The sequence below is a fragment of the Garra rufa genome, chromosome 25 (assembly GCF_049309525.1).
Source record: "Garra rufa chromosome 25, GarRuf1.0, whole genome shotgun sequence".
NCBI lineage: Eukaryota > Metazoa > Chordata > Actinopteri > Cypriniformes > Cyprinidae > Garra > Garra rufa.
Genome location: NC_133385.1, coordinates 33,128,253 through 33,144,958, shown reverse-complemented (window position 1 = coordinate 33,144,958; position 16,706 = coordinate 33,128,253). Strand labels below are relative to the sequence as shown.

Below are 16,706 nucleotides of genomic sequence, written 5' to 3'. Positions count from 1 at the left end.
GGCGGAAACGGCCTTCCATATTAAATGCACTGCAGTTATGTTTATATATTTTATTTTAGATTACTGTGCACTGGATTAGTGTTAAATGTATTATTTATTATTATTATTAAATTATTAGATGAAGAAAAAAGGTTATAAGTGTTATAAAGAAGTAAAAACTGGGTTACATTTATTTACCAGAACATGCAACGATTAAGTACATTATTAGGGGTTATAAAGCAATAAGAATACTTTTCTTGTGTTTTATAGTTCATTTTTATATGAATATACACAGACTTCATTAAATAAAAAAAGTGTTATCCAAATCTGTTTTTTGTTTTATACTCATAAAAAAATATAGGGAATGTAAATGAAACCCACTTAAATGCTGAAGTGGGACTGATTTAGATTTTTCTGTCTGTCATTTGTTTGCTATTAAGATGAAGTGCTGGTGGCTTGCGGTGCTGGCGTTTCATTCATGCCTCAAAAACTGACAAAACATAATCATAACTCATGCTGCTTTACACATGGGCATCCTCCGTCTGAGGCATTACCTGCGTCGCGTTTCCTGTTTTCCGGCACTGGGAAGCCTGGGGAACCTTCTCATCGAATCATCTTTACCTGTTACTCTTGTAAATGGTTGACAGCCTGGTATTATCCCCCAAATGACTCATAAATTAACAGCAAAATGACTTTTTTCTATTAAACATTGTGTTGTGGCTCAGGGAGCCGAAAGCTCTCCCCGAACCAAATAGAGTCACATTTATCACTTTTTCCCCCGCTGTCGCTCTCCATCTCTGACATCGGGGCAATGTGATGGAATTCCCAGTAATTTTCCATCAGTGACAAAAGCTGTGAGTGGCACTATACGCCGCTGAATGGGGACTGGGGGTTGCTGGGATTGAAAGGTGAGATTGAAGATGGCCTCTGTTCCCTTTAGACTCCATGTCATTACCGCTGACCAGTCGCCCATTTCTATCTGGCCCTGATCTTCAGCCCTCTGTGAGTGGCAGTATGGCGAAACTGATGCTATTTTCAGGGCCAGCCACAGTGATAATGTCACTCGACTTCAAAGAGCAAAGCTGTCCTGTCTCCCAGGAGATTTTGCTCAAAGATGAAATGATCAGAACAGCTCTGACAAGGAGCCGTACAATTATTGCTCGGCACCAACAAACAGCACTCAGAGAAAATGCAATGACATTTTTTTTTATCGTTGTTGCAAATGACTGACAGTCAATAATGCAAATCAGCCGCCCTGACCATTTGCGACGTTTTTATTTTCTTCTGCATATAAATTCATTCATTAGCATTCGGGTACTGTAGTTTAATGAGCACCTTGCATTGTGGTAAAATTTGTTCCGAATAATTGAACTAATCACTGTTTGCATAATTAAATTAACATTTAATCATGAGTTTCACAGCATATTTGGTTAAAACCAAAAGAGTAATCAGTGGCAATTACACGATTCGCGGCTGCGGCAGCTTTTTTTGTGTATCGCATAGTGTGACATTTGTATTGATTGATTAATGCATTAGACCTCACAGAAATGTAGCTGTCTTGGAAATGCCTCGCTCTTGACGCCTACTGTGACACATTATGAGCGCTGAGATCATAATATCAATTTCACACTATAATATCTGTCTTTCTGCCTGCTTAGCTTTGTCATTTCCTTTTCAAAGTTATCAATCTTTTTCCCTTCTTTTTTTCTACCAGGTGCCTCCTACGTCTTTGTTGAAAGCCAGAGTTCCCTCACTGCGTGCTTCTGTTACTGCTGTTGTGTCTTATGGCTTTTTATTCCTATGTGAAGGTGAATAGGGCTCATGTAGGGATACAAGCCACTAAACACACAGTGATGAATCAGCTTGAAAAAACTGTCTGTGTTAGTCTATTTCTGAGCAACAAATAAGTAACGGTAATCAAAGAGCCAAACTTTATTTCCTGTTGTTTGCGACGTGCATTTGCATAACCAGTAGAAGCTCTTATTTGGGTAATTATCGTGCTATTGTGTATGAATGATTATGGAATGATGTGCCATTGTTTTTTTTTTTTTGTTTTTTTTTGAGCAGAGGCATTACTGTTTACTCAAAAAAAGAACAGTTATTCGTGAAAAAATTCTCATTAGAGCATAATTTGCCGTTACTGGAGGGAAACCTTATCAAAATGAATAAATAGCTTTTGGATATGAAAGTTCTAAAATGAATGTATAAAAGCAGTGGAGTTCAAAGGTCAGAATTCGAATTGAAACTTAAACTTGAATTTAAAAATTTAAACCTAAATTTGAGAATGTTCCAATGTTTAGTGGAAGTGTTCAAATGTCACAAATCTGCTTATTTAATTAGTGACCTAGAAATCTCACTCAGTCTTTTACAACATTTTAGAGTTTGTATCTCAGAATTCTAAACCAATTTTTTAAAATGGCATTTGAACACTTTCACTGAAGCCCAAGATGCTATTTGGAACATTCTCAAATTATAGTGTATGAGGGTCATTCCAGGGATTTGGTAACATTTCAACTACATATGATTCATTTTCTAAATAGCCCACATAATTAGGCACATGTCAAACCTTCAAAAAATCTCCCTACTGCTAATGTGTCCTTTATAACAATTTAATGATAACAAATATAACATTGATCATATTTTTCACATTTTTACAGAACTTAAGCTAAAAATACAATTGTGTGTCTATGGTCTCTCTATTTTTGTAAAAAATATTTTTAATTTAGTAATTTAACTGAAACCACAATTATATTGTTTTAGTTCTTAACATGTTAGATAGTAATCAGCAAGAAATGCTTTCATTCATTTTCCCAAAATATTAATGAGACAAGGTGTGACGGTGTTGAAGTCTGTAACACATTTGAAGGGATAGATTGCCTTCAATTTTAATTTTTGGTTTTGTTTCTCTCTCATATTGTCCCCTTGTTTCTGGGTCAACATATCTGCATGCCTAACACTGTCTTTCTGCTGCAAATGTGGGTGCAATTTCTGATGTAGGATGCTTGTCAAAGTTTAAGTGGACATATTATATATATATATAAACTATAACAAAAATATGAGTTGTCATGATTTTGGTAAGTATATATTTGCTGAAAACCATGGCTAAACCATGACTATTTTCATTGAAATTATTAATAAATTAAGTAAATAACTCAATCCCGTAACAATGAGAAATACATATATTTGTGACAGGGTTGAGGTTTTTCATGTAGTTAGGAAAGTAGACCATATATGGCAGCAATAAAGCAAGTATATTGTATATACTTATGGATTAAAATAAAATCTTGAAAAATAATGAATTTTGTGTGATGGGGTTGAATGCCAAACAGAAGCATTTTTAGTAATGGTCTTCATTTTGGACTGTGTATGTTTATATTATCTCCACAATTTTTTTTTGAAAAGTGCATGTCTTATTTCTGATCAAAGCTGTCATTCTCTCTGCTAAAACAGGTTGTCAACTCTTGATGGCTCTATGATCTTCACCTATTCATTTTGATGTCAGTTTAAAGTGATCATTAAATGTGAATTGAAAGGACACTGCAGTTCTTGCCTGATTAAAACAAAGCTGTACTCTCTATTTCTTATTGCACGCCGCACACAGTTCATTCTTTGACATTGTACTTTGAGACATTTCTCTCAGGATTAAACAGTGTAAGCAATTATAAGCACACATTTCATGCTGCGGATCTGTCGGGTTGAAACAAAGAAAACCATCAAAGAAGACAAAGACACGAAAGACTTAATGCAAATATTTTTTTTAATAACCAAGTTTATATGATGCACTTTGTGATCCACTCGTAAGCCTTTTGTAGGCTTTGTATTTTCCTTTCCTTTTTCTCTTCATCTTTTGCACATTATTAAAATAAAACTTTGACATTATGCATTGCACTGGAAAATATCAACCTACAATATTATACAATATAAGATACATATAAACATGACAAAGCACCTTTTGTTCTAGTAAATAGTAATAATTAAAGAACTGGGGGACACTATAGATGATCGTGTGTGGGGTTTGTGTATGGTAACATCAGTGCATGGGAAGAATTCCTAAGGGTTTCATGCGCAGTAATAGCACCTGAGTTCATATTCTAGATAAAATTAAACTAAATTCAGTTTTGGAAAAGGCTTTTTCCTTGCTCTCCTCTGAACACATCAAATTAAGACACAAATGAACCCTCTGTTTTCGATTTGATCTTGCACAGTATTTTTGTGTCGTTTACTCTAAAACTGTTGAGTACCAGCAATGATGAGTGTAATTGCTACATGTTCCCTTCAGTTATAAGACATTGTGTTCACATTACACAAATAATAATAATAATAAAATAGCACCAATTAGTGATGATACAAAAGCTAATACTAATGAGTGTCTTCGCAATACAGTAAAGTAAAAGAGTATGCAGGAGTAATTCTCGGAAGCATATAAAATAGGCACATTGACATGATCCAGACTTAGGATGTCTTTTGGTCCTGCTGCTAGGAAAACATCTAAGAACATGTAATGTAAAAGTGTCATGCATTATTTGGAACTCAAATATTCTCAGTTCGTTTTCAAGTAAACTCTTTTCCAAAACCCTTTCTTTGTTGTTGATGAAATACACTCTCTTAGAGATAATGCTCCGCTATAAAATAGAGAAAATAAACTAATTTGTAACCAACAAATTTATCCTATATTCATACATTTTCTTGTTGGTCTTCACATATACGTAAATACACATTTACAAGAGGAATGCAATAAAGTGACTGAACAAGGAGTTAAATGATTTCACAGAGGAGGGCCATACAATCCTAGTCTCATGAATAAACTGCTTTAATAACATGCCTAGTGGATCACTTAATTACCTCCTCGTTAATAGCATCCATTTAATCCTTAATTAATAGATTCAGAAGTGTCTTTTCTTAAAGGAATTTTAAAACTAGTCAGTCTTTGGCCAAACAGCTGGCTGAGGAGGTTGTTTTGTGACTCTGCGGTACGATACGAGTGAGTCTCTATGGATCTGACCCCTGGCTTCGACCGTGATTTGTTAAATGAATTGTTCAGGGTGGAGACCCTGGAAGAAGGGGAATGGATGGGTCTCCTAGTAATGCTCTTTTTCCCTTTGCAATCTCCGTTGAAGTGACGTACAATCTCAACCTTCTTTGGTGAGAACTCTACAGAGCCTTTCTTTAGGTGAAGGCCCAGATTAGAAGATCCTATTTTGTGCTTGGAGATTATTTTGTTGCTGACGGTGTCATCCTTGACTGACGTGAGCACGGGATAGTCATTGGGAAGATCGGTTTTCCTTTGCCCATCAATATTTTCACACCTGCTAGGTCTGAACTTCTTTTTGACTCTTGGGTCAATGCCCAGATTTTCCCTTGCAGTTGGAGACGGTGTTCTCTGAGAGCTGTGAGGTGTCTTAAGTTCTTTCCTCTTCTTTTGTTGTTTGGTTGAGTCTTTATCTTCACATGTATTAGAGACGTTGTTGTTGTGACGTGCAGAATCTGTGGTACTAAGGCACCTTGGGTTATTTTCAAGACTTTGTTTCAAAGTTTCCTCAGATTTAACCAGAGTTACGTGCTTAGCCTGGCCAGTAGTTGGCTGTTCATTGTCAACATCTTGTTTATTCTCATTTCTCTTGACGGAGAATAAAGTCTCGATTGTTTGATCCTGCTTCACGTAGCTTGTCTCATTTGAAGACTTCACAGATAAGAGTTCAAAGTCATTGCAAGATGAGAGTCCTTGGATGTCTTGCTTTGGTAAACTTGTGTCTGTTAGACCGCATACTTGAATGGTGCATACACTCGAGTCTGTTATTTCCCCTTGTTCACTTGCATTTTCAATGCTTACTGAAGGGTTGGTCTCCACCCTGTCTTCGTTTTGCCTGCAAATGCTTGCAATGTTAATTTCTGAATCTAACAGTGGCGTTGTAGTTGTGCAACAGTCATCCTCAATTTTAACATCACAAATCTCTGTCAAAGCTTTTTTGTCAGTTGCACTGACTTCCCTGGGCTCATCCACTTGGATTTCATCAGATTGAGAAGAGCTTTCATCCTCTTCCTTAGGCTCTGTTGATGAAAGGCTCGCTTCTGCAGAATCAGTTTGCACGGTACACTCTATAATGTCCTTGGCAACTTCAGGGAAGTCCTCATCTTCAATTTTCACACTGGTGTTGTTTGTTTCAGTGGAATGGTCCTCTGTACTATTCTGTGCAGTGTCGTCTATGATTGGTAACACTGATTTGATGCCTTGCATGTGTGATGCTGTGATGTCGAAGCTGCTCTCCATTGCCTTCCTTTTCTTGCTTGGTGGCATGTCAGATAGATCATCTTTTGAATTGAAAGGCTTGCAAGGTCTCATGACTCCCCTGAATTTGAAGATCTTGTTCCCTCCAGCAAGGTGCTTTTCCATGTGACGATCAAACTGTTCCTTTTTGGAAAACGTGTAGTTGCAGGTACTGCAGATGAAGGACTTCTTGATTACATGCATGACATCGGCACAGAGTTCACACGTATACAGTGTGGTATGCTTTGAGTCTGGCTCATCTGTCTCCTCGTGTTCATTTTTAAGGTGGTCTTTAAGCTCTTTTGCCTCTTGGTAGGACACAGGACATTTGTGACAAAGGAAGATCTTTTGCAAGCTGTGAACCACCAAGTGACGCTGGAGCTTAAAGGGCTTTGGAAACTGCTTGCCACAGTGGTGACAGTCCCTCGAAGGGTCTTTGCAATTAGGATGCATCTCTGCATTTTTGGAAGGAGTCTCTGCTTTAGGTAGAACCTCAAGCGTTGTCAGTGCACAATGTTTACTTCCTCCCCCATTATTCGTTTTAGTCTTTAGACTTGTGGAATCAAACTCCTCTGGAACCTTCAAGTCTTGTCCATTAACATCTAAAGAAGTTCTTCTCTCTTCCTTAGATGATTTAAGATTGTCTCCTTTCGTAGCTCTGTTGGGTCGATGCTGCATTATTGAAGATATGAAATTCTTCACAGCATTTTCCTGCATGAAACACCCGGGCATGTCCAAGAGGGAGCTCTGAGACTGTCCTCTTCTTGCGAACTGAGTGGCATGTTCACGCAAGTGCTCATTGTACATCCAGACATCTGAAATTTCTTTCAAGCACATGCCACAAGTCCAAACACCTGCTTTGTTTTTGGCGTGTTTCTCCCTGAGATGGTCCCTAAGTTGCTCCCGTGAGCTAAACTTGCGCTGGACACACATATAGCAAGTTGGGGGAGGTGATGGATTGTGAGAGAGCTTGTGGAAGTCAAGCTCACCTAAGGTGAGAAACCATGTGAAGCACACTTTGCATTTGTACTGCTTGTCCTTTGGTTTGAGTCCAGGTTCAATACGTTTCCTACACTTCCGCTCCACAGGCTTCTTGCAAGGTTTTTCAGGATCTGTGCTTGCAATGGTCTCAACCAAAGGTAAATCTCTCTCAGGCTCAAAAAATGGCACAGGAATCTGAATTGGGGTGTTAAGGTTTGGTATCTCAGTGCTTGGTGAACAAGAGGCATTTTCCTGAACACAGACCATTTGGAGAGGGCAGGGTGTAGCAGGAATCTCTGGTTTACAATCTTCCTGAGGAACTGTGTTCTCTGGCACAATGCAATCATGTGACTCATCCTGATGCTCTATGGTGCCCTCTTTTGCGCATAAGAATTCTTTAATGCCAGTTTCTACATTTTCCTCATAACCAGCCTGGTTATCCATTAGGTCATCTTTTGCGTTCTCTATAGAACTCTTGACTAAGCTTTTGGGAGTCATCTCAATGGTTTTGTATTCACAAGGGTCATTTGTGTCACTGGTAAACCTGTGTCCCATCTTGTTTTCTTTTGACTCCTCATACGTATCAATAAAGGCACCAGTGGGAGGACAGTCCAACATTAAACAGGGCAGTTGTTTTTGCTTTTTGTTGCTTTTACCATAGACCCTTGCACATTTCTTTCTTTTCCTGTCATCGTTTCTTGGGAATAATTGAGAAAAAGTGCTTTCATCATCAAAGAAAGCCTTGAGATCAGGTCCTAAAGTACCAGTAAGTGCATGACTGACTTCTGCAGGAGAACAGGTGTTCTCACGCTTGATATCTACAGAAGAATCCCCAAGTGGATAGTGGATATTTTCTGTCTGAACATAATTTGGGTCAATAGCGCAATACTTTGTCACAACATCATCAATGTCATAGGTGTCTCCTTTCTTATGCAATATAGAATTCCCTGTGGAAGAAGGGCATTCCGTTTCATCCATTTGCTCTTCACTGCTGACCACAATGCTCTTCTTTTTCTCTCTCACATTGACTTCATGATAGCTGTGACTGCTATTTGGGACCTGTTTTTCAGGTGACTTGGGACAGTTTTGTTGTACCATTGAGGGAAAATCTGGAGTGATGGCCTGCAATATATCTGTTTTAAGAGTACTGAGTATTTCATCTGAAAATGTGTCTTGCTTTACCAGTTTTGGAGCAAACATTTCACTTCTCAAGTCCACAGTGGTGTTGCTGTTATTTGCTGCTTCATTTAGAGGAGTTGTCTGATCAATATCACAAGTTCTTGAGATCCTTGACATATCAGAATCACTTGCAACCCCTTGAAAGATAAGATGTGGATCTGCTTGCTGTCCTTGTCCGTCTGAGATTTCACTTATGTATGGATTTGAAAGAACAGCTGGACATGCTACCTCCATGCTACCTTTCAGTGCTTTTTCTGTTGGGTGTGGCATCAAAATGGGCATGAACATTTGACTGCTCATATTTAGATTTTCAGTGGGAGGAATTACTTCAGTCTTTACCACATGCTTCATGGCTTTATGTCTTTTAAGTCCAGGCTGTGTACGAAAGAACATTGAACATATTTCGCACTGAAATTTTCCTTGAACCGCATTCTGTGTACCACCCTTTTTAGGTGATATTTTTGTCTCATTTGACTTTAAACTTGGGACTTCATTTTGGACAGGTGTGAATGTAAGACCCATAGATGCTGCTTCTGCACAGTGTATCAGAGGTGAAGGTATCTCCTTAACGTCTAACATTGTTGACCTCTGCATTGCATCATGCTCAGTGGTGATAATCTGGTGGTCCAGCTTTTCAGAATCTGCTTTCTTGTGAAATTGGAGGTGCAGATCCATGTAATCAACAGTTTTAGGTGGAAGGTGACTACCATTCATGTCAGTTTGGTTAAGTTTTGAGACTTGTTCAGAGTCGATTGTACTGCCTTCCTTGACACTTGAATAATTGATATCATTTTTGTTGTTATTTATAGAGGTTTCGGGTATATCAAGTCCAGTCACATGGTCCTGAATATTTGGCTCTTGTTCATTTGCGTTATATGTTGGGCTGGATGACAATGGTTTATCAAGAGAGAAGGCACAGGCATTGAGAATGTAATTTTCCGTGGGATTTGATTTTACATCAGGCTGGTCATTTCCTTTGTTTAAACATTTAGAGGTGAAGTTGAACTCATTGAAACATGCTTCACTGTAATTCAGGGGGCTGAGTTTCAAATCATACAGTGTACCTGTATCTTGAGAGCCATCCAATGCCCCAGAATGCTCTGAATACGGTTGTTTTGAGATTTTGTCCACTTCCAACAGTGTTGCAGGGCTAGAAATTTTACTCTCTGTTATTTCTACTAAGTCCAGCTTGGGATTAAATGAATGATCTAATTCTGTTGTTGCTAGATCAAAAGTATCTGACTTGCCAATATTTATGTGATCAGAGTTCTTGTCTTCCAGGGCTAGTCTGTTTTTAATCAGTGCAGGAGTATCTGTGCTTGGTAGTGGACCATTATCTCTCAGCTCAGAAGGACTTTGGATAGAGCTGTAAGAAAACTCTGGTGCCTGAGTCAAAATAAGAAGTTGAGGACCATGCTTAATATTCTTTTGTTGATTCTCTTCACATTCTGATTGCACAGAAAACAATGTCATATCAGGCATGGCTCTCTCCACACTATCTGTACATTCATGTTCATCTTGAACTACAGGAAGATGTTCAGGAGAAACCACCTGTTGTGTATTAATCAATTGTGAATGGGTTGACAAGTGGTCTTCACAACGAGGAGAACTGATGTTGGAAATTGGTTGTTGAATGTTGGACAGACAGTCTGTTGTTCCACCTGGTTTGTCAGATGTTTGTCCATTGTCTTCTGGCTTTGCAATTAAAGCCAAATCTTCAACACATTTCTGTGTTTTTTCTAAACACATGGTGTTTTCATCGTTTGGTATGGTAGGGGATGCTGAGTAGTGGAATATTTTGGAGTAGTCTGGATTTTGAATAGCATAATTTGAGTCTGCTTCACACTCAGCATTCTCAGTTTGGCTGACAGATAATTCACACTTGCGTTCATATATGGAGACAGAAGTCTGTGAATCAATTTCATTTGCATTCATACAGCATGTAGGTTGTGGACTCTCAGCAGAACTCTCAGCAAGCTGTTGTTTAATAGCTACTAAATTATTGTGAAGAGTCTCATTACTAGTCTCATTTAGGTTGACTTTAGTTTCATTGTCTGACCCAGAAATTTCACTGGTTGTCTCTTGTAGTTTAGCTGTGTTTGTGTTAAATGTGTTTGTCTCAATTGACAATTTTGTGAGCTCTGCTTCTGCGTTTCTAGATTCCATATGCTCAGATTCTTGTTCAGAGTGTTCACTGTCTTGTTTTTCATGTTCCTCAGGAACCACACTTTCTTGATTAGGAGACGACTGAGGTGATGTAAAACCTGAAGACAAAGAATCTGAGATCACTTCCAAGCTCTTCATCAGATTTTCTGTGTAGATTTCATGCTCAAGCATCTCTTCTGACTTGTCTAAGCAGTCATTCTCTGTTTGGTCCATTATACGCGTAGGTGAACTGTTTTCTGCGTTCAAAACGGTGAGCCCCATACTGTCCTTTATATCCAAATGGTCATGTTCTGAATCAGTTGGTGTGTTGATAGTAGAGGTGTGTGTTGGCGTATGAAGACCTTGCTGTCCACACATCAATCCAAATGGGAGCGGACTAGACCATGGTAAGTCAGGTTCTGAAAACAGCGCTGATTGTGCGTCTACTGGTCTGGAAATCTGCAAATTCTCTGAGGAACAGTTCATCTCTAAGCTACTGTTCTCATCTTCACTGTCAGGGTCAAGTCTTAGTGGAGAGAATTTGCTCATGGTTAACTGTTTTGGAAGCTCACTGTCTAGTGGTGGAGGACTGCTGGGCTTGGCTGTTTGCAGCTGACTCTCAAGCTCTGTAACTATCCTTTTTATTTCCAGATCATCAACTGACACGCTACTGTTGAGATTTGGAGTGTAGTCCATTAATTTCTCTGGCAAAGCAAATGGGACATGGTTAAAATTGGTCTTATTCTCATTCGAGTCAGAATCCTCCTTGTACTGAGAAATCTCATCTGGTAGCACAGGAGTAACATCAACCATCAGATTCCAGTCTCTCTGCTCTAAGAATGGAGAGAACGACGACTCGAAAAGTTCCTTCTTATCTGTTGTCGTTTCCAGAGGACTGAAGCTCTCTTTGGCAAGCTGAATATCTGGATAAAGGTTGTTCTCAAAACCTCCCACTGAAAGGTCACCAAACATTGATGTTGTGTCAAAAGAAAGAGGTGACTTTATAAGACTCTGATCGTGTTCTGAAGGATAGGGAATGAGACATTGCCCATTCTTTTGTGCTGTAGCATCATGGACTTTCGAAGGTGATAAGCAGACTTTGTCCACAAGTGAACTGCAAAGAGGTGGAGGGTCGGGGAATAGGTCATTGGAGCTTCTGCTGGTTTCTTCACTTGATATGCTGTCATTGCTGGCTTTCTCAAAAATGGGTGCCGAAAATTCAGAACTATTTGTTCTCTTCTTGTGGGATTTACCCTTTGATGCGACAGCATCTTTTTTGAGTTTAAACACATGGCTAGAATCTCTATTATTGGTGGTTTCCATTGGATTTGGTGCTATACCAGACCCTCTTGGTGATGTGATCTTTTTTGGGTAATCTTTTTTGAATGGCTCTTCTGTGGTTGCAAGAATCCCTGCCTCAAAACCGTAGTGGTCCCCTTTTTCTTCTATTTCCACTCTGGTGGTTTTGAATCTGGCAAGGCTGACAGTACTTTTAGTCATTGTGTGCTCTGATGCAGTCTCTTCAGTCTTACAGATAATGCTTGAACATTTTGAAGTAGTGAATCGATCATTGTGCTCAGTGAGTAGTATCTTATCAGTGCTGTACCTTTTTGTATTTTTTGTGAAGGTCAAAGCCAGTGATGTGCTAGACTCTTTCCGTATCCTTGCTGGTGATTCTTCAAATGCGTTCTGTTCGAGAGAGTCTTGATCTTTCCTTTCCACTTCTATTCGTTTCTCAGAGTCAGAATCTGTGTGATCAGTACTTTTTGGGCTGCTAATGCTATCGCTGCAAATACTTATTGATGTGCTGAGTTCACTGCTTGTGGAAGACCTACTGCTCCGTCTTCTGAGCCTTTGGTGACCAGGGTTGTCTTTCATCAAGGATGGAGAGATGTCCAAAGCTTTCTTGGGATCAGAGCACTCATTCTTGTTTTGTTTCCATGAACTTTCCCGGGTCTTGTCAGCACGAATCCTCCCCTTGCACTCTTTAGTGTATGTGTACTTGCAACGTATGCTCTGGCTGAGCCGTCCCTGACTGGCTATCTTCACAGGCTCACAGTCGTCGTCTGAGTCAGAGACGTAATCGTACTCCCTGAAAGTAGGGCTTTGCACTGCAGGAGTTACTCTCTCCATCACAAGAGAAAATTGCATGTTTTTGGTGCCCTTCACATGGAGTTTATGCAACTTGTTCTTTTGTTGAACAATTTTGTGAATAAGCTCTTTACTCCAGCTTCCGCCACCTGTCCTCTTCCTTTTTCCTTCTGCTGGTATTGGTTTCTGAGCTGTTGGACTTTTACTGGCACAGGTGGATGTTGTTTTCACTAATGCTGTGCTACTCTGCAAGCTTTTAAGCCCACATCTTGTCGAAAATTTGCTTGATAAAAGAAACTTAGATCTGTAGTCATTTTCCTCTTCTCTTTGCTCTGACTTTCTTGATTCCCACTCAATTTGTGTGCAGTTTGACTCTTGTGACTGGGACTCTGTTGGAGAGGCTTCTGCTTTGAGGACTTCCTTTTGTATCAGCTCATGTTGACTTTCTTTAAAAGGGCTGTCTGCGAGTTTGCTGTCTGAACTGAGGCTATCTATGTCTGAGTCAAAAGGATATTTGCTGTGAGCTTGAGATCTCTCACTGGATGTCGATTCATTGTTTGTTCTACCTTCAAACGTTGTGGAGTCTTTGGTTATCAAAGTCTGTCTTGTTGATGTGCATTTAGTAGTGGTAAGATCATCATCAACAAATGCATCAATGAAACTGCTATCAATCTCTGCATTGTCTGACTGATAGCCTAGTCCATTCAAAGCCTCTGTGATAAGGCTGTCCAATTTGGGATCTTCCATTTCCAAATCCGGCAAGGGTGCAGATGGTAGCATCAGTTTCATTGGATCATCTTTTATATCTCCTTTGGTTTCATTATCTGGCACAATTTCCCCATTCTTGTTCAGTCCAAGCAGAGACAGATGCAAATCTGAAGAACTCCGCAAAATTGTGTAACTGGATCCAGATGACATGGCTTTTGTGTGGTCCGTCTGAAACTTCCTTATGTCTTCCACTTTTGTCACATCTTTAAAGTCATTCTGTGCAAATGTATGTTGTCCACAGTATTGCTTATGGTCAAGAAAAGAGACAAGGTTATTAAAATTCTGGTCACATTGCTTGCACGTCAAAAGCACATCCAGTTGGTCAAGGTTTGCAGAGACTAATGATGTGGCGAGTTGGTGGGCAGAATACGGAGGTGGGGGATGGCTTTCTGTTCTGTAGGTCTCAAGACAACCTTTCCCATTGTCCATGTTGGACTTTGAATGCTTGTTATGCGACATGAAACTTGCAATGTTCTCTTTAGTTTTTTCTTGTTTATAGTGCAAACCTCTGGATGCTTCCGAATGGTAGTGATGCTGGTTGGTGTTCATGTTAGTAGATGCAATCAGTGCTTTATCCTGTTGCTGCTGATAAAACTGAGGGGACAGAACCTTTGAAATTTGGCTTTCATCAGAGTTACTGTTGACAGAGTTTGTGGAGGCTGGGGAGAGTGATGAACATGTACTGCTGGATGCTGGATTCTGAGTAGGTGAATGTGAAGGAGAGTCATATGGTGACACCATCTTTAGCCCCAAGGGTGCTACATGTAACGGAGGGTAGCTACAGTTTCTTGAAGAGGTCACTGGCACTGAGTGGTTCATACCAAAGTATAATGACTTATTCTTGGCATCACCCACCTGGCCTTGATTTGTGTCCACCTTGTTTGTAAAATGACAGGGTGGAATCGTATTGCAGCCTTGCTTGGCACTGTCCTGCCTTTGGTTTGAGAAGCCCTCATTTGTCTTTTTGCTAAGAAAGCTATTAGACTCTTTCTGGTTGCTGATTTTGTGTGTCTTACTGTCATCTTGCCAGTCTGATGGGCCTATCAAAAAAGTGAGCTGCTGATTGCTCAGTTGCCTGGAGAGATCAATCCTGTTTTGGTTTGGCATGGCAGTCGAGAAGCGTATCTGCTGCCAAGGCATACGGCCGTTTTGTCTCTGTTCTGGTGCTGGTTGGTACTGAAAGGGGTAAGGTGTGGAAGTCTGGTCTATGAGTGGTGGTGGGAAGGCTTTGTTTGGTCCTTCCCAAGGGTGAGACACCCTGACATGGTGTTTACTTACACTTTTGTCAAGAGGCCCTGGGCTGATGTGAATACCATTATGTGGAGGACTAATTACATGTATTTGGGAACTTGAACCTTGTGCAATATTTCTAATATGATGAACACTGCCTTGAATAAGAACTCTTTGGCTGGTGGTGCCATTTTTAAGATGGCAGCCTCTCTTGCCAACTACCGCAAAGCCTGTGTCCCTGTTGTCTACTGGACTAAAAGAATCAGATTTATCAGAAACACTTTTACTCTGCTCTGCTTGGCGAGTACTTGAGCTCTCATCATTGCTGGGAATGGATGACGACACAGCATGTTGTGTCTGCATGTACTGGGGTGGTTTAGGGTGTAACTGGTATGACTGCCTGTCCTCTACCTGGTCATTACCAAACTGTGCATTAGTTTGCATGCCCTCATGTCCCTCTCCAGAGGATGGAAATGGAAATGAATTGTGAGAAACCTGGTTAGGAGCAAGAGAAATGTCAATGTAATCTTGAGACTGTGTATTCCGATCACAGGGAAAGGAATCAGAGGTTGACTCCTCTAACAACGGGTATCCATACTGAAATGGCATAGGCATGAAACTACCATTGGTCTTGTTCAAGTCCACAAGGTTGTTTGGCTTTTGCGAAGCAAGGCCAAAACTAGTGTTTCTAAAAGTCCTATCCGGAGACTGCCATGTGTCCGTTTCACTCAGTTGAAAGTCAGGAAATAAAGTTTCGTTGGCAGGTTGCGTGCTATTGCTCTCGATTGGGCTGGGCTTCTGTTGCGGCTGTTGCAGATTCTGGTGAGCAGGTCCTCCAGAAGGGGTGCCAACAGCCTGTGAGGTATAGCTTTGGGAAGTAAGGTTCGGCGAGCCCTCCTGGAAGCATCTGAACTGTAGTTCTTCCTGCTGCAGTTCAGCCTCCCGCTCTGGAATACTTGGCACATGGAAGCGGTAGCTGCCTGAGACAGGACCCCTGCTGGACTCAATCTTCTTTGGAGGTGAGACTTTCTGCTGGGGATAGGCTATCCCAATTGTGGGATTTGAGCGTGGGTTTGTAATACTCAGTCTGTACAACTGCTGCGGGTTGCCACGCTCCCCTTTTCCTGACTTTTTACTCTTGTCTCGATTGCGACTCTTTCCACTAGGTGACTGAGGGCTGTCCTTGCCGCTGGGCCACGTCCTGTTGCTACTGAACGAATGATTCTGCAGTGACTTAAAATCAATCTTTCCAGCCTGCTGTGGCCGAATCACTGCCTCACGTTGCTGCGTACTGTCTCTCTCTTTTTCTGCAAACTTAGCAAGATTTTTCACAGCCTCTGGCTCCAAACTCACATTGTGAAAGTGCTCAGGGGACTTTAAGCTTTTATGCTCCACTGCCCCCTTAACCTGTTTTTTGGACTCATTATCCAGCTCTTTGGCAGCCAAGGGCTGTTTAGTTTCTTCAGTCATGATGCCGGTGTGGCTAGTTTAGCACGCTGGTCCTTATCTTCGCAGGCTGCGACATGGACACATTGTGTTCCAGTCAGAATCAATAGGCCTGCGGTAACAGAAGCTCAAAGCACAGGATTATTTTCTCTCGTCCTTATCTCCTCATTTCCCTGATGATGGCATGTTCATCTGTCATCTTGATGTTCTGAAAATAGAAGAGGAAAAGAAAATGTCAGTTTCACTTTAAATAGAATTTATTTACATATGTAACAAAAATGTCACTATCAAAATATGCTATACTATTCAGTCATGCTGTATTCATTACACATGAAAGCAATAACTCGGGTGGTAAAATGTTTATTTTGCAGCACTGAGAAAAAGACTGAGACGAAGCAATTCCATTTCTTTCCTGAAGAGGGCAGAATTGCATCAGTTTTGGCACACACAGTAGGCCAACACCTCATTCACATAAATCAACAAGAATTGCAAATCAAAGCATGGAACTGTACACAAAATGTACCACACTAGATACTACAGCATAAAAATCTCTTAAAAGACATTTAATTGTGTCTGAACTTTTTGGGGTGCTTCAGACATTGCTTATATTCAGGTTTACTTT

The 16,706-nt window shown here is 40.4% G+C and overlaps 1 protein-coding gene across 1 annotated transcript; it reads right to left on the bottom strand.

Moving 5' to 3' along the window:
* Positions 1–3,718: 3,718 nt before the first annotated feature.
* Positions 3,719–16,108, bottom strand: znf469 (zinc finger protein 469). The gene has a single exon (XM_073831877.1). The coding sequence runs from the start codon at positions 16,106–16,108 to the stop codon at positions 4,850–4,852; it is 11,259 nt and encodes a 3,752-aa protein (XP_073687978.1). The 3' UTR covers positions 3,719–4,849.
* Positions 16,109–16,706: the final 598 nt, after the last annotated feature.